Source organism: Ambystoma mexicanum, chromosome 3q, assembly GCF_040938575.1.
Source record: "Ambystoma mexicanum isolate Mex_15411 chromosome 3q, UKY_AmexF1_1, whole genome shotgun sequence".
Classification (NCBI taxonomy): Eukaryota; Metazoa; Chordata; class Amphibia; order Caudata; family Ambystomatidae; genus Ambystoma; species Ambystoma mexicanum.
This window is the reverse complement of record NC_090926.1, coordinates 35,041,089-35,061,875: the sequence shown is the minus strand read 5'-3', so window position 1 is coordinate 35,061,875 and position 20,787 is coordinate 35,041,089. Positions and strand designations below refer to the sequence as shown.

The following is a 20,787-nucleotide window of genomic DNA, read 5'->3' as shown; positions in this document are numbered from 1 at the left end:
AATCCTTAGAGGGTGTCTAGGGTGATAAAACAAAAGGACCCCTATGCGCGGTACTGTAAGGTACTTGGCACATAGATAAAACGTTACCAAGAAATGGCACCATAGTCAAAGCTAAGGGAAACATAGATTCCCAGTATTCATAGTCTGAAGGACATGTCAGTTTCCCTATAACAGATGTGCAAAAGCCCAGAGGAGCGCAGCTGAAGGCTGTGCTCCACTGGAAAAGGGTCAGGTTAGTTTAGCCAACAAAAGCAAAAAGTTTGGGCCGGTCCATAAATGGAGGGAAAATTGCACCTAAGGGAATTCTTTCCTAACAACTGGCACCTTAAATCCAATACATACAAAAGTAAACAAAAAGGAGCTGTCAGGCTTGGCTACTTGCAACGCTATAGGAGACAGGAGCGGTCAGTCATCCCCGTTGTTAATGTTAATGTTAAAGGACATTTGTACCGCGCACTTTCACCAGCGGAGTGGTCCCCTGGCGCTCTCACAGTTCCTGGCAAACAACCCTTTTGAAGAGTAGGATGCCAGGATCGGTGCACCCTATTTCAGAGGTCCAAGAACCTTCTGTAAGGAATCGTATATAGAGGGGGACTACTAATATGACATTAATATTGCTAGGGGCGGGTATGCATAAAATCAGGCTCCCAACCACCCTCGATCTCATCATTTTGTCTCTGAGAACATAAAACATCTTTTGGGTCCATACAAATGAGAGACTTACCAAGGAAGAAGAGTCAGCGAGCATGCCCAGGACCAGTACAATGGACCCACTCCGCTTTCAAGAAGGACACATTTATTCTAGAAAACGTTATTTATTTAAAAATAGCATTTTAGGATTTTCGAACACTGATCTGAGATAAATATAAAACACATTAATAGTAGCACAAAAAAAACAATACCCACATATCCTTCACTGCTTGAAGTTTATTTGTCTCCTGTTTTTTCAACCTTTCAGTCTGCCTACATACCCTTCCCCTCATCACTCATAACTGCCTTCTCCCATTAAAACTCAACACATGGTCACGCGCCTGCTTTTTCATGATGGCTTTTGAACACCCAAATGTCACCCAAGAAGACGAGGTGCAGGTCCCCAAACCGTCCACACACACCCACAGCCTACAGAGACAGTGGCAGGCGAGATTCAACTAGCACCCCCACGCCCCATTAGTCCCCCTCATACACGCACGGTGGGACTCCCTCCAATGACCCTCAGATTCTACACTTTATTTTTGCCCCTGTTGGGTGAGGTGAAGCTGCCCTGCTTTTCTCGCCCTTTCTTAGTAGCCCTCATAGACCCGGAAGTCTTCTGGCTTTGTTAAATGTAGCTGCCAGGGGAGGACGTTCTTCCTTGTTGGGAGCCCGCGGCTCTGCGTCACCATTAGACGCACATCCTGGTCGTCCAGCAGCCGGATCATGTCCCCATCGAGGTCCCGATAATTCAGAAAAACAATGTAATCCACCTGGAGCTCCTTCCTGGATGCGAGGGGAAAGAGCAGTGTTATGGACGAAGGGAAAGTGAGGTAGAGAGTTAAGGTGAAACTGAGGAAGGCAGAGTGTGAGGGAAAGAAACATGCAGGCCACCAAAATATAATGCAAGCTTCACAAACATTAACAAATCCACTCGGTTTGAAATCTTAATTTTAAAAAGAAATTTGAACAAAAACTGTTTCCATATCAGGGTTTTTCATTTTTTACAAACTACCAACTGGGAATCATGAACGCAAAATTGTATAATTGTATAAAATGTACACATTGTATAAAATGCCACTCAAATCTGAGTTGTGACTTTACTTATTCATAATCCGTTCCAGGCTTACTTACTTCCACAGCAGCATTCCAAACTCGCACTTCATTTACTGCCAAAGGGCTTAATCCGCCCATCCCACATCTCTTAATGGTACAGTCTAGGTTTCCCTGCGTGATATCACTTGCCCCACCTTGGTCAACCAATCTCAAATGATGACTCTGGGTCTCTCACATGCATTGATCAGCATGTATGGAAGAGACGCACTGTGAGCCCATCAAGACTAATGCATCCCTACCCACACCCACGAAAAAAGCCTCTCACACATAAGCGAGGATTGAATTTATGTTGCATTGACCACACGAAATGTACAGACAATCAAAAGCTCCGAGCCTTTTACGAAAAAAAATAAAATAAAAAAAAAAAAACAGGTGAAGGAAAAATATCCAGATGAGCAACCCTGAGTACCAGAATCCTACTTTTACGATTCTGGTTACATTAAAACATCTGGATACATTATACATCTACATACATTTATAATACGCTATCTGTATCTGGTATACCATATGCCGGTCTCGCTCTCTCCCTCCACACCTTTTCTCTATGTTCTCTTTTACTCTCCATCTCTCTCTCGTTTCACTTCATGCCTTATTTTCTCTGTGCCGAGTCGTTTTGTCAGGTGTGCATTTGTTCGAGCCTCCCCAGCCCTTGCTGACAGCAGCACTACCAGAGAAAAACACATCTATTGTAAAGGCGAGTGCTACAATGTTATTGGTTAAAAGTAGAATGAGAGCAGAAGGTAATTGGAGAAATACATTGCCATCACATGTGTCCTGCAGGAAAGTCATATACATTGTTTTCTGAAGAAGAGTCTGGCACACTCTGTGATGAGGTTCTACGCCTGGCTCTGGGAAGCCCAAGGTGGTCACACTACCTTCGTCCTCACTGCAGGGCAGGGGAAAGTCACAGTGCCAGGCTCAGTTGAATCCTGGGAAACAAAACCTTATGCAGTTCCTTGATTTGCCAGAGAAATCCAGAATGAAAAGCTCTATCCAATTCCCCCATTGGCAGATCACAGAGCCCCCCACCCCCCCCCCCCCTCCAAATGAGCGTGCCTGAAGCTGCTTCTGGGCAAGTCCGAATTTATGACCTAGAAAACAGAAGTTTTCCCTTAAAGGGAAAGTGTCTCCTGGCAAATCTGAGTCAAAACTCAGATTTGAGTGGCATTTTATACAATGTATACCAATTGTAGCGGGCATGTAGAAGATGATGCTTACCCGACACATCAAACTGCCTTTATGCAATGATCTGTAAAGCCAGTGATCTCGGTGGAGCCGTGGATACAGTAGGGCAGGTTTGCAACTTCCTGAATGCTTGGAGCTCAGCGTGGAAAGGAAAGTATCCATTACAGTGGGCGCTGGTAAGAGATTCTTCCACTGGGGAGACAAAATTGCACATTCCCCACACGTCCAGTGAAATAGAATATTGCTTAAGCTTAGCAAGGGTGTTACCAGTCAGAAGACCATGAACTGGGAATGCTGTGGAGCTCACTACACCCCAGCCAACACCTGGGAACATCCACAGAGAAGAAGCAATATCCAAGATGGTGGGTAGTCTAAATATAGGGCCTCATCATGAGTTGGGCGGTATCTGGGCGTTATTAACATCGAGCGTTATTAGCGTTAACGTTGGGAATAGTCGCACAGCGACCGCTGTTTCACGAGTTGGCAGACACACGCACACGTTCCTGGCGTTAACACTAATAATGCTCGACATTAATAACCGTAACACCCAAAATCCCAGCCTAACTAGCGGTAATAGCATGCAGTAATAGCACGCAGGAAATGTGCCACCGCTGGAATGGGAGACACTGCCGTGGCCATTTTGGAAATCACAATCCATTACAAACCATAGCCCCTGGTAGCCATCCTGAGGACCTGAAACAAAAACATGTCACAGATGCGTACAAGGGCCAAGTCAGCCCAGGATCGTATCCGCAAACCCACATTTAGTGAGTCTGAGCTCAATGTCCTTGTGGAGGAGGTGATAGCCCATTATGAGGAGCTGAGTGGGGCCCAGCAAAAAAAAAAAAACATCTGGGCGGACATCAGCAATTGGGTGTCTACAGTTGGCTGTGTCCCCAGGGATGGAGAACACTGCAGAAAGCGCTACAACAAACTGCGGGTCCAGGTCAAGGGCATCCTAGCCCAGCACCGGACTGACAGCATGGCAACCGGAGGAGGATCCCCGCCACCACCACCCGAGCTCATGCCATGGGAGGAGCGGTGCAGCGCCATCATCGACAAGGATAGAGGGAGTCGGAGGAGCGGAGGCAGGTGCTGCCAACCAGGAGGCTGAAAGTAAGTGAACCCCCCAATACCAAATGTAATGTGAACAGCCCACCACATCATCTCCCAGTGTGTACATCCATGAGCCGGGCATTGTGACTGGGTGCAGGATGTGGGTACCACCACAGGCACCCACAGCAGCACCCATGTGCCAGTGCACATAGGCCACCCCTCTGAGCCAGAGCTGAGGGGAGGGCAGCCAAGGGATCTATCCAAGTGTCATGCAACATACAGCCATGGTGTGGGTACAGCAGTGCACCATTGCCACTAGGCCGTACAAATCAGATGCTTACCAGACAAATGCCCATGCTAACAATCAACCCCATCATGCCACCATCGGGAAGCCACATTCCAAAGTGTGTCCCCCCTCTGGATACCAATCCCCATACATACCAACCCATGCAAAATGGAAGCAGGCCAGGCCCGCGCATGAGTCCAGCTGCCCCGTGCAACTCCCCTGCCATTACTGCAATGTATGCCAAAAGACATGAGCGAATGTGACCTGATGCCATCCCCTATGTCCCCTACAGGCACACAGGCATCACCTGGGGCATCCAGGGAGGATGAGATAGCGGGGCCATCCCATCTAGCGCCCACCCATGCCTCCACTAGCACCAACACCCCACAAGGCAGAAGACCCACCCCACCACTCCACAGCAGAGCCACACCACCACCAAGGGCAAAACACTCCATGGCCACGCCAACAGCAACGGGACAACCCTCCAAGGCCACACCAATACCAAGGTCACAACCCACCAGGCCCGAAAAAGAGGAGGCTATTAAAGTGACCCCAATATCAACAGTACAGGAGGAGGGAGGGGCAAGTAGTGAGGAACAGGCAGCTGCGGCCCCGACACCTGAACACATGCAAGTGCCTGAAATCAGCACACCACCGGAGAGCCATGATCGTGTGGAGGTACACAGCCCAAGCCCACAGTCCCAGGCACACCATCGACGTGGCTACACCCGAGTGGCTTGCGAGGACATACCCTCATATGCATCATTTTCAGAAAGCCCCACCAGGCAGGACAGCCCCTCCAGGCACTACAGTCCCACCAGGCGCTACAGTCCACCCAGGCAGGACAGCCCCCCCCGGCAAGGCAGCCCCACCCCAACAACCCCTACTGGTCCTGCAGCTGCAGTGATGGCGCGAATTGACATCATAGAGGCAGGTCATTCTAGGATTGAGGGCCTTGCCAGAGGACACAATCGGCATGTGAAGGCCATCAGCCGTACTATACAGGGTGTTACAAAGACCACAGCCAGTGACAATGCCGGCACAAGGAAGGGGGTGGCGGCATGTACAGCATCCATCATGGGTTTCGGGCAGAGGGTAAGGGAGCTATGCAAGGGGCTTTCTGCATTCGCAGAACAAATGCGGTAAAACAACTTACTCTGGCAGCAAATACTAATCCCTGCCTCCATCCCATCTACCTCCACCACCCCCACCGAGGAGTCCCAACAGGGAACTTCACAACGGAGCTCACAGCGCAGGCTGCCACAGCATTCTCCAGAATCCAGTGCACATGGGAAGCAGCCACGTAGCCAGTGATTTGACTGTGCACTGTTGGCCTTAGGGGCCATCACATGGACACATGGGTGGGTGGGGGGGACTGTGTGCAGTGGAATTGGTGGTGGGTGGAGGGCTGTGTGCAGGGGAGTTGGTGGTGGGTAGGGGGATTATGTGCAGGGGAGTTGGTTGTGGGGGAGTTTGGGGGACTGTGTGCAGGCGAGTTGGTGGTGGGTGGGGGGACCAGGTGCAGGGGAGTTGGTAGTGTGGATGGGTTTAGTTTCACATACATTAAAGCCTGTTGAAAACAGTCCAACTGCAAGGACAATCATGATTGTCTACTAGTGTTTGTTATTAAAAATGTGCAGGTTGTGTTATGTGTCAAGTCACTGTGCTAATAATAATTGTCAATCAGTGCCTGTCTGGCCAGCTTCCCCTCCCTCACCCCATCCTTGTTTGCATCTGGCTTGGGTCCGGCCACATGGTCCTCATCGTCATCAGCCCCTGGATGTTGCATGTCTGGGTCAGGGGTTAGGGGCACATTCCGCTTGAGGCAGATGTTGTGCAGCATTGCACATGCCAAGACATTTTTGCCTACTTTGTCCGGGGCATATATGAGGGCCCTTCCAGTGCGATGCAGGCACCTGAATCGTGCCTTCAAAAGTCCAAAAGCATGTTCAATGCAGATAAGTGTCCGCCTCTGGACATGGATGCAGACGTGGTCATGTGGTGTTCTAGGGTCATGCACAGGGGTCATCAGCCAGGTGAGCTGAGGGTATCCTGAGTCACCTGCATGGGATGGGATAACAACATCATGCATTTGTACCATGTGTGTGTCTGCAGATTCAGTACATTCAGCCATAACACACCGTGGACATTCCAGTGAGCAGCAGGGCCATGCAATTTGTGATAGGTGTCCGTCTTTCCAATTTCATGTCATGCAATATTTGTCATGTACATGCACTGTGTTGTTGAGGTGGCTGTCCTGTGGCGAATGACGGCTGACTGTGGCACCGCTGGACACAGCACTTCAGGTAAGGGGGTGCATGGGCCACTTGTACTCATCATCTATGGGCATGGACTCACAGTTTGTACCTATAATAGAGTGTGGGAATATTCCCTTCCATTATCTTGCAAGGTGCAGTCGGAGCTGTGTGCTCCAGGTTCAACCTGCAACGCTCCTTGGATATGGCTGGGCCAGTGGTGCATGGAATCACACAGGATGGTGCTCCTGTTACGATTGCCTGATCAGAGGAAGTAGGCATTTGTTTTTGGATATGCCTGTTTCACTGGATGATGGTAAATGTGCATTGCACCAACATTTTGGTTTAACAGTTGATACATGTTTCAATGCTTTAATGGGATACTCTCTCTGTGATGTTCATGTACATGTTTAATCCTCGAAATTTAATTAACAGTACTTTAGGGAATTGGGAGTGGTATTCTCTCACTTTGGAATCCTATATGGCGCCCTGGGTGGACTTGCTTTTCGGTCATGGGGTGTGTATCTGCACTGCAGCACATTCCAGCTGCATTCTGGTCATTGTGGTCTGATGTGTAGTTGTGTTTGCAGTGATGTGTGTCCATCACCATGTGTGGGTCTGGGTGTGGCGGCCCTGTGCATGTGCCTTTGGATGCCCCTCTTGATGGTGCAGGTGCTGCAGACGTGCTGATGGTGCCTCCTCCTGCCATGCAATGCTTCCTGTCTCGATATTCCTCCTTTTTATTTTTTACTTCATCTTAAACATGCATTTTGATCAGGGTTTTTACTCCCCCACTATCCAGGTCTGTTGTCCTCTTTGCCTCTCAATGTAGCCCGGAAGTGTGCTATTGCGTAGCACCATGGAGTCGTGGGTGGATCCAGGGTAGCGGCACAGCAGTGACTGATGTTTAGGTCCGGCCCACAGTTCATCTGCACATTCAATGAATAGTAATGCTTGCGGTTCCGAATGAATGCCTCATGGGCCTGGGGCACAACCAATGCAACCTGCGTGCAATCGATGGCTGCAATGACATTAGACATTAGTGCAATGGCATATAACCATGCCTTGAGGTCATTCACCTGTGGCTGGTGGGCAATGCCATGTGCAGGTTTACAAATGGCGACAGAGTGCTGGAAGGGCCCGTCCCCAGGACCTGGAGGACTGCTACCAGCTTAACCAGTGGGGGCACCGTTGTGCGGATGACAATCCTACTCCCAATGTAATTTTGTATCATGGCCAGCAGCTCTGTGATGGTGGCCAGATCCAGCCGGTACTCAGTTACTATCTGCATGTCCTTGAGGGCCTAGGGGGATAGCCTAAGCTTGGGGATGGGTGCACACCTTGCTGGGGTTGGTCTCCTTCTCCATCCTCATTCCAGCCCCCGACCCCTGTGCTCGCTGTGCCCTGCCGTGGTTGTCCAGCATATGTAGCTCCAGGCGCATCGTGTGGAACTGCAGGTCAAAGCTCCCTAGTGTGCATAGCATGCACCTGTGGCTTTATGTCTGGCACCTGGATTCATTTATCTCCAGCTGGAGGCGAATCCAGGTGTATTCATGCCGGTTTTCAGGTGGTAATACAGATGTAAATGGGGTTGTGATAGGTCTGTGATTACGCGCTGTATTGTCGGCGGTGTTATCGCCAGCTGGAATAACGGCTGTACTAACGCTGGCTGTATTAACACTGGTCCTTTTGGATCTGGCGGTAATTTTGCAGGGTCATGATTGGGTGGAGCAGTAAATGTGGCGGTAACACCATTGCTGCCGCATTTAAGGGCTACTGCCCAATTTGTGATGAGGCCCATAGTCTTGACCCAGCTCCTTAAACCGAAAGCAACCACAGGTGCCCAGAGATACAGGCTAATTACAGGCCTCAGTAAAATATCAGACACAAGTGCAGACCATTGTTAGAAGACCCACCCAGGGAGCGGAGCGGCACACTATAAACTCCCCTCCACCAGTTCAACAGTGTGGGTTGTTGAAGCAGGGTGTGGTGAGTAGTATTGGTGAGCGGTAGGAGGAGCGGTTAGGAGGTTCTGGAGGCTAGTGATGGAGAAATCAGAGAAGGAGGAGATGGCAACATAAGAGGATAAGTGGATAACATCTGTAAGGGAGAAAGATGTCTTAACATTCAAGGGGCAGAGCACAGTTAATAAGCACAGGAAGGTGCACAGAGGCTGGTAGGACCAAGGCAGGCTGAAGTGGTAGGAGGAGGAATGAGATTCTGACAGTGAGGATATGCTATATTTTTTGTATTTTTGCAAGGGACTTGGGATGGTCACCCTAAGTTACATGGGGGAACCCAGACGTGGACACCTTGCCCACTGTGCTCAGAGAGGCACAGCTCCACGTCACTGATGAGGCCCAACAAGGCTGAAACACGTGTATGGGGTTGATGTTGGTAATCTTGTTCAAATGAGATTTTCCTGGCATTTCGGTGCTGGACTGCCCTTGTGGGCGGGATAAAGACTGGCATGCAAATAGATATTCCTCCTTTGTGAAAAGTACAGTGAGCAGAAAGCGATGGCTGCGGACTCTCAAAGTGGGAAAAAACACAGAACAGGCTATCCTGCCGTGTTCTTTCTAGAGAGAGTGGCGCCTGATACCTTTTTTGTATTTTCACATTAACAGTACTTTATCCTTTGTGTAAAGGGTCCAAGCCCATGCCTGCATGCTAAAAGGAGTTTCCAAATAAGAGTACAGAACGCAACAAAGGAACAACTTGAACTTCGGTATCACTGTGTAAATGTCGTGTGGCAAGCGTGCAGGCAGTGTTTGTCTGTCACAATCACGTTCAAGACACTTGCGTGCTATGGGAATCTCTCCCTGCAGTAGGGCACACAAGGCTCAATTTAAACTTCACTCTCACTCCAACCAATGGAAAACACACTCAATCTTATGAAGCACCAGTCAGTGAAAATAAACGACAAGCAGTGACTGGATATCCATAAAAGCACAGGTGTCCCCACTTTTCAGCTCACCGGAGTAGGACGTGTTCAAATACAAAAACAAACATGGGCAAAGCCACCAGTTTTGATTTGTATGTGGGCATTGGATTGGATATGCCAGACAATGCCATAATGGGACTACGTGTACATAAGTTGGTAACAGCTGCAAAATGGTGTGAGCTCCAGGGCATTTGAAAGCAGTGCTTGGCAAATGTCTATATTATACCTATACACAAGCCACATCCGTTTTCTTTGCCATTGCTTGCTTTGAATTGTACATCAATGCAAAGGAAGCCGGCTGCTTAAAATAAAGTGGCTGATGGCAGACGTCGTTGAGAGATTTTTATTACAGAAGCAGTGCGCTTATAGCTACAATTAAGCTATTAACTCTCTAAAGACTGCTTTGAAGTAGCACTGGCAGGCACTTCCAGGACAAGGTTTGATCTTACTGCTTGCTAAAGCTAACGTAGAGAGGTCCTAGTGGCAGGTACCCTAGGAAGCATCATGGTCGTTAGCAGGCAATGGGTGCAGGGACAGCATTTCACCAAAATGCCAGGGGTGGTGGAAGTGACATCTCACGACCTTTGACCCCTGATGACATCACTGGAAGTAATGTCATTTGACCCCACCCTGACGTGATATAGCGGGAAATGATGGAACACGACCTTTCACCCATTGACAAAATAGGAAGTAGGCATCACATAGCATTGTACACTATGAAAAATATGGTTACGTTATCACTATAATGTGATGTACATTTCATACAAGAATGGATCGCCATATGTTTCGTTAGATCATTGTGTATAGGCCCACATTACCAAATTACTGTGAATGCAAGCAGACGTCTGTGACCAAATGGTAATGATGTGTTATTATATAGGACTTACGGCTAACCGCATTATATAGAAAAAATATACACCCAATATTACCCATCCTGTGTTGGTACTCATTTATCGACCTCAGAAGGATGAAAGGCTGAGTTGGGGTGTTTAAGAACAGACTAAATCAGTGACTCACCCCCTGACGTATGCCTGAAATAAATCTTTAATGAGTCTAGCATTTATTGTATAGAATTCAAGAAAGACACTTTATTTGGTATTCCTGTTCTTTCTTATTTATGGTCAGTGCTGCAAGTGTTAAACTTGTGGCACTCCTGTTCTTATTCTTCTTTCTTTTAAGTGGCCTGAACAAGAAAGCCAGCCCCTTCAGAGGTAAAGAGCCACATGGTGCTGGTCACAACCCAGGAGCTTGCATTACAAAAAGAAAAAGAAAAAAAATATTTTTTTGGTTTCTTTTTTTAGAGGTCGCAAGGGAGACCTCAGAGGTCGCAGTTGCGACCTCTGGTGACCCCTAAATGATGTCCCTGAATGGGTGGGTAAATAACCAAACAACACCCCCCAAGCTGTGTGTGCCTCCTTACAAGCCTTCTCCCTCCTAGCTGCATTCCATTGCAATAGATTCGGCTGCTCATATGAGCCACCTAATAGCCAAAAATACAAATCAAGTGTGCTGTTGCTGAAAAGCTAGCTCTATCTTTTTGAGCATGAGAAACGAGGGAAAAGCATGAATTTGGAAGCAGCAAGGATTGTTTGATTGATATTTTATTTCTATCGCGCTCATACACAAGTGTTTCAGAGCGCGACAAGGCAAGGGAAGGGGAACAGGGTAGAACAAAAACAACGATCTTACTAGGCCCAGTGACATTGAGAACGCACAAGTGCAGGGTAGAGGGAGAAGGGGGAGAAGTGCATGGAAGGGGGAACAAAAGGAGAGTGCGGAGCGAGAAGGAAAAAACTAAAATAATAATAAAATAATAAATAAAAAGGCAACAAACAATGGTGCAGTGGACAGACACAGGTGATGTGCAGTAGGGTAAATGGGAGAGATGGCTGGGCATGGAGTGCTCAGGTTGAAGCAGAAGAGGAGGGGGAGGTGGAGATGGAGGGAGGAGGCTGGGAATAATTATATATTACATTCATGGAGATTCTGGCACTCTTAGTCCCTGGTTTCCCTCCTTCAAAGTCTGTGTCAGAACACCGATGCCAGCAATCCATGGGAGGAACCAAATTTGGTTTAGTTTTTTTGTGTGTCTTGGTTGGTAAATCAACCCTTTTCAATACATAAAAATGAATCAGTTTACAAGAAAAGAAGAAAGAAAAAGGGAAAAAAAGGAAAAAGTGTTAAAAGGCGAATTACAAAATCACAAAGCAATCATCACCTAAAAAACGACCTCAGACACATTGGGCCTCATTATGATTGTGGCGGTCCGGTATCAACGGTACCGGTAAGCCTGCCAGCAGTGTTGTTACCGGACAGGCACAGTACGACTGCAGGCGGTTGCCGTCCCGCCCCCCTGGGTCAGACCTGATCGGTGGAACGGCAGGCACCCGCATAGTTTCACAGAAGCACCGGCACTGTTATTAACATAACTACTCTAGAAAACCTTAATATACTGAATGATGATGTAAATACAAAGTTGTAACACAGCCCCAAGCTAGACATATCAGAATATACATACAAAATAACATTATGACACAAACTCACATAAATTCCATCCACACAAAACACATATCCCCATACCCATAACCTCAGACAAAAGGTCCGGTATCAATCCAGACGTGTGTCAACGGGGCAATTTCAATCTTTTACATTATTTGCAATGTGAGGTGTCATTATTATGCTCATTCACGGTGTGGTTAGTTGAAAGAGACATCTTTTGAAAAATACATCTCGCTATCACTTGGAACTTAAGAATTTAAGTACCGGCCATAGGAGCCTCTAATTTTAGAGACTAGCCCTTCTTCAGGACAGCTTACATGGTATATGCACAATTTCAATAGATCTTAACTACAACAAATAAAAACAAATGGGCTAATTTTTAAATAATTTGTGCTAATTACTAAATCATCAATTTTTGGAAAAAATGCCTGTCAATGTACCCGCTTAAATAGGAATTCAAGAAGAGATTGTTTCATTTTCTCTTTCTGGCCCAAGATGCTCGACGCCACCTTATCTCAATGCAAACATGCTACAACAAACTGATAGAATTGTTTTGTTTTACACTAGATGAACCACATCATGTAAACATATATGTTAGAATAATTGTTTCTAAAGGTTCCTTGCAATATATTTCAAAAGTAGACGACTTTCAGCAGTATGTTTGCTGCACCAATGTTTCTGTTTTCTATTCATAGTATGAATTGATTTGATCGTTTGTGTATATAGTTTCCTCTTTTTCATGGATTGTTAGAATTTTATATGTACTTTTTTTTTGTATTTGTAAAAGGTTTAATATAAACCAATCCACAATAAATGTAAAACAAGTTTCTGTTTTCTAATTCCAATACCTATGGATGAAATGAATGCCACTAGCTACATTACCCTCTAATCAATTTAGCAATTTACCAATTATTGTCAGGGTCACTCGTTTGGCTGCCCCGGATGTGCCCTGTAGTCTCATCCTTGTCTGCCAACTGGCGCTTAGCCCGCTGATAATGTGTGTTTAGCACACACTTGTGTACCTAACATCTAGACCGCACTAGTTTTGTAAAGAACGTGGCATTTATTGTCGCCATCTTGGAAGTCCCCCATGGTCTTCATCTAAAATTAGAGGCTCCTATGGCCGGTACTTACATTCTTAAGTTGCAAGTGATAGCGAGATGTATTTTTCAAAAGATGTCTCTTTTAACTAACCACACCGTGAATGAGCATAATAATTACACTTCACATTGCAAATAATGTAAAAGATTGAAATTGCCCCATTGACACACGTCTGGATTGAAACCTGACCTTTTGTCTGAGGTTATGTGTATGGAGATATGTGTTTTGTGTGGATGGAATGTATGTGAGTTTGTGTCGTAATGTTATTTTGTATGTATATTCTGATATGTCTAGCTTTGGGTTTGTGTTACAACTTTGTATTCACATCATCATTCAGTATATTAAGGTTTTCTAGAGTGATTATGTCAACTATATGACATAATATTTATCATACATGTTTTAAGAGTATATAAAGAAAGGGTTTTGGAAAGAAAATGTAACACATTTGAATGAATATCATCATTAATTTGTCTAAAATGAATTATCAGGAACTTCGTTTGATAGTCAAAGGAGACAGCACCCATTATTTACACCACATAAATAAAATCTGTCATTATATTGTATTGTGTGCAGTTGCCAAGTTGTTTTTGTCTTAAATATTGCCATGTTGGTCTATTATGTGAATTGTGTATTTTCCAGATCAGGTGTACAAAACAGAGTATTCTTTTAGTTGATGAAAGTCCGACATTTGCAAATAATTGCACTTGGAATTGATACAAGAACTGGTCAAGTGCAGAAATTGTAAATCCCAGTTTAATCTCTCAATCAAAGTTTGTGATCCTGGGCAGTTCATTCAATCTCATCGTACCCAAACTACTCAGTCCCTAAAAAATTCAAAATGTTTAGCCCTTATGAGTGATTTAGTTGTCTGGGTTCGCTCCTCAAAAATGTCTCACTCATGGTTAAACCCGCTATGGTGTTGCTTCATCGATAATAATAGTGACCACTGTTATACTGCACATCACAAACATATGTGATTGCTCAATGTTGGCAACACCACTTGAAAATCATGGACCTCTTCTAATCCCAGCTCCTGCAGAAGTATGCAGAGCTTTGCCCAGGTGTCAATCAGATGCAGAAATAGTAGATCATGATGGTTTGTTAGAGTGTCAGACATTTTGTAGAAGCTAGTGCAACTTTGTAATTTGTGCAGACTAATCGAATGAGCTTCTTTTGATTCCGTGCTGCTTGATTGATCATCGCTTAACCACTTTTCTGCTACATTACAATGCAGTTAAAAAGTAGTATAACAAGCCTGTCCATTGCACAACAACCAACCTTTCTGTGATGAAGAGATTGGCTTTCGTTGGGCCACTTCATCTTAACTAAAGCAGTATTTTCATTAGTGCCATCTTGGAACATAGGGCACAATGGCAATATTATTGTTACGTGTGCATGTGCGTGTGTGTGTATGTCAGATCTACCATAAACTCTCTGTTCAGTGCCCCTTTTCCTTGTGTATGGCATCTTTGAGCTTTAGACGTAGTGATATATTCTAGTGAATGAATTACTACAATTGGTGGCAAGACACAGAGGAGAGCATTATACTTAATACGCTTTTCTACATGCTATTCACAGCAAGGGAACATTAAAACTACATTTCCCAGAAATACTGCGATCTTAATTAGGTTTATTTCTGACCGCCGGACTCGTAATGAGGCCCATGGTTAGGAAACACAGGGTTAAAGGGACAAAGAAGCATTATATAGAGGAGAAAAGGAGAGAGTATTTGAAGAGAAGAAGTAAGGAAAAGTGGAGGAGCTATGGCGAAGAGAGAAGGAGAGGCCAGACTAGAGCTAAACAAGTTGGTGAGAAGGTAAGGAAGGGTGAGATAGAGAGGAGTGAATGATATAGCGAAGGAAAGTAGGAGTGAAGAGAGAGCATAGGGGAAGAAGAAAGAGGGCTGGCCCAGTGTCAGAGTTTTGGGGAGACTCTAGCTACCCGTGAAGGAGTTAACCCTAACAACCCCTAGATAGAGGCAATTATTGCTAGGTGCCTCAAGGATGCAGGCATTTAGCCAGGCGCCAGAATGAACCAGAATGAAAAGCAGACCTGCAACATCTTGACAAAGACCAAGAATCCCAGAAAGAAGTCCACTGCATTTAAAACCCCAAGGACTGTGAGTGACTCTTTACTTACTGCCAAAGAAGCTGCAGAGAGAGAGTGAAGGACTATGGGCCGACACAAATGATGAGTCCCTTTATTTTGCTGAAACCTCAAGCAGATGCACCAGTCTCCCCTAAGCCCTTCGTTTTCTGTTGACCTGAAGCCAGTTGTTACGTTTCAACGGTCTGTACTAGGATGTCTCGCGATAAATTGCACTGTGAAAATGCAGGGACCCGAATCTGTGCGCTCATACCTTTTTCCCCCAGTGGTGCAGACACTCTGCCCTGGGTCTGAAGTCTGTGGGGCGAGGTGGCGCTTTTCAGGCATTTTGGCAATAGTCTATGGCTTTATTCACCCGGCACTGGGCGACGGAAGTCTTTTTGCTGCACTTCACAAATCTCCACCAGTAGCCGTGCTTATTTACTGCATCTTCCCCACCTCTAGCTCAGGGCCCCTTGCAGTCTGTTTTGCTGAATCTCTTGGGTATTTAATTCCACTATTGGCCCATGTCCAGTTAGAAATAGTCTGGCTAGGACTAAGATGGTCATTGACCGGATTCTTCCAATAAAAAAAGAGAGGCGCATTAAGAATACCAATAGGGGGAAAATGACTGCCCCATATATGAGCAGATGTTTTCTCGTGGTTCCATGGCATTTCGATTTAAATGTGGCCTCGACAAATCTGTGGACAAGACAGTGTGTCAGGCAGTTGCTGAGACTTTGTGCGAGTCTGTGCATGTGGGAATAGAGTCTATGGAGATTCAATGTAATTGTGATATTCCTGGACTTAGCAGAGCTTTTACTCAGCCCCCATGCTTGGGTCTGAGTGAGCGGCCAGCGCAGACAGACAGGCCCCACGGGGGCCTTTAAGAGTCAGATCCCCAAACCTGCGAAAGACACGCCTCTTCTACCACCAGGAACAGATGGGGAACTTTCCAGAGGCCCCCTTTGATGGTCTCAAGTTACCCAATAAAGTTCAAGGAATAGGGCCCAGCCTCCTACCCTTAGTCCTGGGGGAAGTAACAAGACATGCTTCGCCCTAGCTCTTCCAAAGGGGAGGGTTAGGTCTTGCTGAACCAAGAGTCAGCTTAAGATGTGATGCTGAATCACAAGAGGGTTGTGTGCCTTGGATCCTGAGCCACCTTTCCTCTCAGTGAAAACAGGCAGTACCATGGGCAAGTTTGACCCAGACTGCATTCAACATCCAGGGTCATCAGAGTGGATTCCTTCTTTGTGTGTGAAAGACTACATGTTTTTTCGTTTTGCAGATCACTCGAGGTGAGAACCCAGCTCAAATGGAATGCCCTAGACTCAGGGGTCTCCAACCTTTACGTTAGCTAGAGCTACTTGTAGTGGAGGCCAACAGTGGAGAGCTACTAGCAGGCGATATCGCGGTGGGTATGTTTATAAACCTCCACATTTTTACCAATATTTCTTTGGCCCGATTATTTCCCCTCTATAAATAGATGGAATAACATATGCATTCACGATTATATTAAGAACTTCAAAAACCTCTTTGTTGCATTATTATTTATTAGTAGCTGTCTCATAAAAAGACAGATATTTGTTGGACTACCACGCAAATATCCTGTAATTTTTGTGCCCCTTCCTTCGCGTTTTATGCAGGCTTTCTACATGCTGGACACACTATTGTTTTCCAAATGTGCATTTCACACTTCCATTAAAAAAACAAGTGATTTCCAAACTGAAAACTGCTGCTTGCGTTCACTAGTTTTCTTTGAAATGTTTTTTTGTCAGACACCACACATACTCTGTTATTTGTGTGCCTCTTTGTGTTTTAGCACAGGTTATATTTATAAAGATTTTATATGCTTGTCAAACTGGTTAATCATAAATAAATGCTTCTGTTGTCCTGGCAGAAGTTTTTAGGAAATTATACTGTGAGTTCATGGGTTCTAACTTTTGATTTTAACTACAGGGGCAGAAATATCCCCACCTCCGCCCTGAATATACGCAAGCAACCAGCCAAATCCATCCCCTGGCCAACCACCACTGGCCATTTGCCCTTAATGTTTGCAGAAAAGTGAATGGTCGGGTGGGAAATGGGCGCAAATAAACACATGGAAACCCACCTGTTCCTCAGGCACTTGGAACAGTGCACATAATAGATGACTGGAATGTTAATGAGCTTCCCTCCTTTCACTGTAACCTCTCGCATTTATTCAAGATAAAACGGAAAGATTGTGTGCAAATTCAAAAGAAATCACTTTGAGGCTGCAGGCCACTCCCACAGTGGGAGAGACTCGTTTATGCTTTCCAGTCCATGCTAACATAACAATCATGAAACTTTATATTTATTTTCTTAGCTCTTGGTCCACTTACCCTCGTTTTGCAATCCCTTTCTGTCATTTGTTTGTTACACTTTCATATAATGGGTACACTGCACCCTGGCATTAATTTGCAATTATTTTGATTTTAGCTGGTTGTGTCTAATGTCTGTTCGGGTCATTTTGCGTGTCCTACGGCAGGCAGCCACGCTTGCGTAATTGTTACTTCAGAATAAGGCCAGGATTTAGAGACCACAATCAACTGTTATAAGTATGCAACATGCATTCATGAAGCACACATTTCAAGTGCTTCATGACAGTGTAATGAGGTACAATGAAAAAGATGTTCAAGCAAGACAGTGTCGTAGGGGCGCACAAGGCCATCTGTGGTACTACAGGCAGCCCCAGAGACAGAACGTGATACTGACATCTGTCAGTGGATTTACAAGCAGCTCCACATGGCACGGCAGCCAAGCTCCCCGCCTGCAAGCAGGACGACCAGGGTTTGCATCCTGAACACGGACGGTAGCAGCAAAACACACCAGCGCGGGCGACTGAAGAGGCTCAGGCGAGCTACTGGTAGTTCGCGATTGACCATTTGGCAACCTCTGCCCTACACAATATTTAGGGGTCCAAAAACATGCAAGTACCCACTTGAAAAGTAAAGGGAATTAAGTAGACCATTTTCCCGGTAGTCTGCATTACAGGGCCCTCCAGAGGTTGAATATCTGTCACCGTGGCAGGGTTCTTATGTGCACAGATTTGTTCCCTCTTAATTTGGAAGCCCTAACTGAGCTTCATTGGTGGTTAGAGCATATGGGCGCCTGGAAGAGACATGATATTTTTGGTTCCACTCCAGACATCATCATCGAGACAGATGTCGGCAGATCAAGTTGGAGAGCCACATGTGCTGATGGGTCCACAGGCAGAAAGTGGCCTCTGGTGGAGCTGGGACTCTGTGTCAATTGCCAAGAGCTCCTTGGTGGTTTATGTGTAATCAGAGCTATGGTAGGAGACCTTCTGAAGGCCTGGGTCATTCTCAAAAGGGACAAGATTTTGTCAGTTTGGTACATCGACCACACAGGCAGCGCTAGATTTAGACTCCTAGCCGAGCTAGCCAAACATGCCTGGCATTATTGTCTGGGGATGAGGACAACATTACCCGGGGGGTGATTTCTTCCGGGTCATGGCTGTGCCTCAAATATCTCAGCAATTGGAGGTTACAATCTCCAGTAGTCTAGAGATCACTAGAGGCTTGGCGTCCCCTGCAAATCGAGCTGTTGGTCCATCCTACTCACCACTCATTTGCCTACGCTCTACTGTTGTGGTTCAGACCCATTTGAGGCAGTCAGTGCACACTTTTCTTCAAACTTGGGACCTGCGGTAGGTGTATGTATTTCTCCTTTATCTTGATTGTGAGGTTTGTGGCCAGAGTGAGGAAAGAGAGGGCGTCCTTAATTCTGTTGATGCCTTTGCAGAAGCCTGGTTTCTGGTTCTCCTTGAACTTTCCTTGGATTTTCCAATCCCACTTCCCATGAACACAAGTCTTCTCAGGGATCAAGCAGGGTGCAATAACCTGCTGGTTCTCAAAGGGTGCCTAGTCCGGTGGCTCTGAATTATTGGGGCCTCGATGGAATGTGGCATGTCTTTCATCATCAGCTTTGAGTGTCATTAGGGACTTGTGGACCCCCTCGACCACGACTAGTTATGAGGCTGCATGTGCAGCCTGGAGACACAATGTTGTAATCCTGCTTCAGCGGCTGTAGTAGCGGTTCTCAAAGCTTTGGCCTCTTGTCAGAGGATGGTGAGGCATGCAAGGTGGAAGAGGTTTGTTTGACAGCAATTTCAGACTTTTTTTCGGAGACTGAGCTCCATAAAAGTTCCTAAAAATCATTTAACATGAAATATACCATTCAATAACACATTAAATATATGTTTAGTATTTAAATAATCACATAAAATCAAAATTACTAGAATCAAATATAAAAATGTGGTTGCAAAAATCATATAAAAAAACAATGCACACAAATATAAAAACGACCAGAGCACAAACATAAAATGTATACGTAAAGGGTTATTAAGAAGTGTGCCATTGCAAAACAGGTCTGTACATATGCTGATAGCATCTATTAAAGAAAGGCGTACTACACTGCCTGAAACCTCGTTCTTTCAATACTGGATACAAACTTAGTTCCCATCTCCCAGTTTTCCATCACAGTCGGAATGCTTGCAGTTGACATCGTTATAATGTAATTTCCATTTGACTAATGTGACAAGGCCTGCAATATGGCAGTGTTGCTAGATCTGGAAAACATCTGGGGCTACGCTGGTGTTGGGACTGTCGGGACTCGGGGCTAGCTAGCTTTTTGGTTGTAGGCCCTGAGCTTCTATCCGGCGCTACAATGAAAAGACCCGGGGCTGGAGAGAGGAGTGGCATCAAAATCGAGCCGCACGATGAACAGGAGTGCGAGAGTGCCAACAGAGAATGCTGTGAGCCTGCACAGTTCTCAGTGAGATAGTGTGGTGCTGCCTAAAAACACTGACAGACCCTTGCACAAGCAAATTGACCCCCTAGACCACCAGGTACTACCAAATCAAACCTTATCCCCGAGGAATCATGCACCTTAACCTTCAAAGCCCAAACACAAACTCGAGCATTGCCCATCCTGGGCTGGCATTGCCATTGTATTGAGTGAAGCCACGCCAAAGAAGTGGGCAGGGCTTAAGGACCATGCTATACATTTTGTTGCAGCTCAACACTCTATGTTGGGTATAGCAAGACTGGACTGGTCTGGGAAAGAGCACCATTCACTAGAGAGGGTGGGCTGTGAAAATGGGGCAGCAGGATACAGGAAGTGTGGGTTATTTATGAACTAAATAGCACCAGCGCAAAGACACACTCTTGGCTCACCTGCTCAACCATCTTGAAATTCTCTGAGAGCTTCCCACTGGGGCCATATCGCACGTTCGTTTTTGTATGGTCAAAATGTAATGCATTTGCTATCACCTAAATATTTCTAGGTACACCCATATCATAAAGTCTTAGTCAAAGGCCCTCTCTATTTACTTAAATCAAATGTAGATGAGAGGTCCATGTAGGCCAGATAAATTGGTGTCCCCTGTCCAGAACATGCCTGGCACACATATGAAAATAGGTTCAGACCTTGAAGGTTGGTTTCCAGTTCCTCACGGAAACCTAGTTGAATTTCTGATAAGACATCATTTCATGATGCCGGTCATTAAGTCTAGCATATATGATTTT

At 45.7% G+C, this 20,787-nt stretch overlaps 1 protein-coding gene across 2 annotated transcripts in view; it reads right to left on the bottom strand.

The window, feature by feature from the left end:
- Positions 1-795: 795 nt before the first annotated feature.
- NCF4 (neutrophil cytosolic factor 4) overlaps positions 796-20,787 on the bottom strand; it is a 267,387-nt gene continuing 247,395 nt past the window's right edge. Inside the window, exon 10 of one of the 2 annotated variants that reach the window (XM_069653001.1) lies at positions 796-1,476. In XM_069653001.1, the coding sequence (XP_069509102.1) occupies positions 1,281-1,476 (196 nt within the window). In that variant the 3' untranslated portion in view covers positions 796-1,280. Of the gene's footprint in view, positions 1,477-10,639; positions 11,642-20,787 lie in introns of those variants that run through there. The other variant, XM_069653000.1, reaches the window with a different exon arrangement.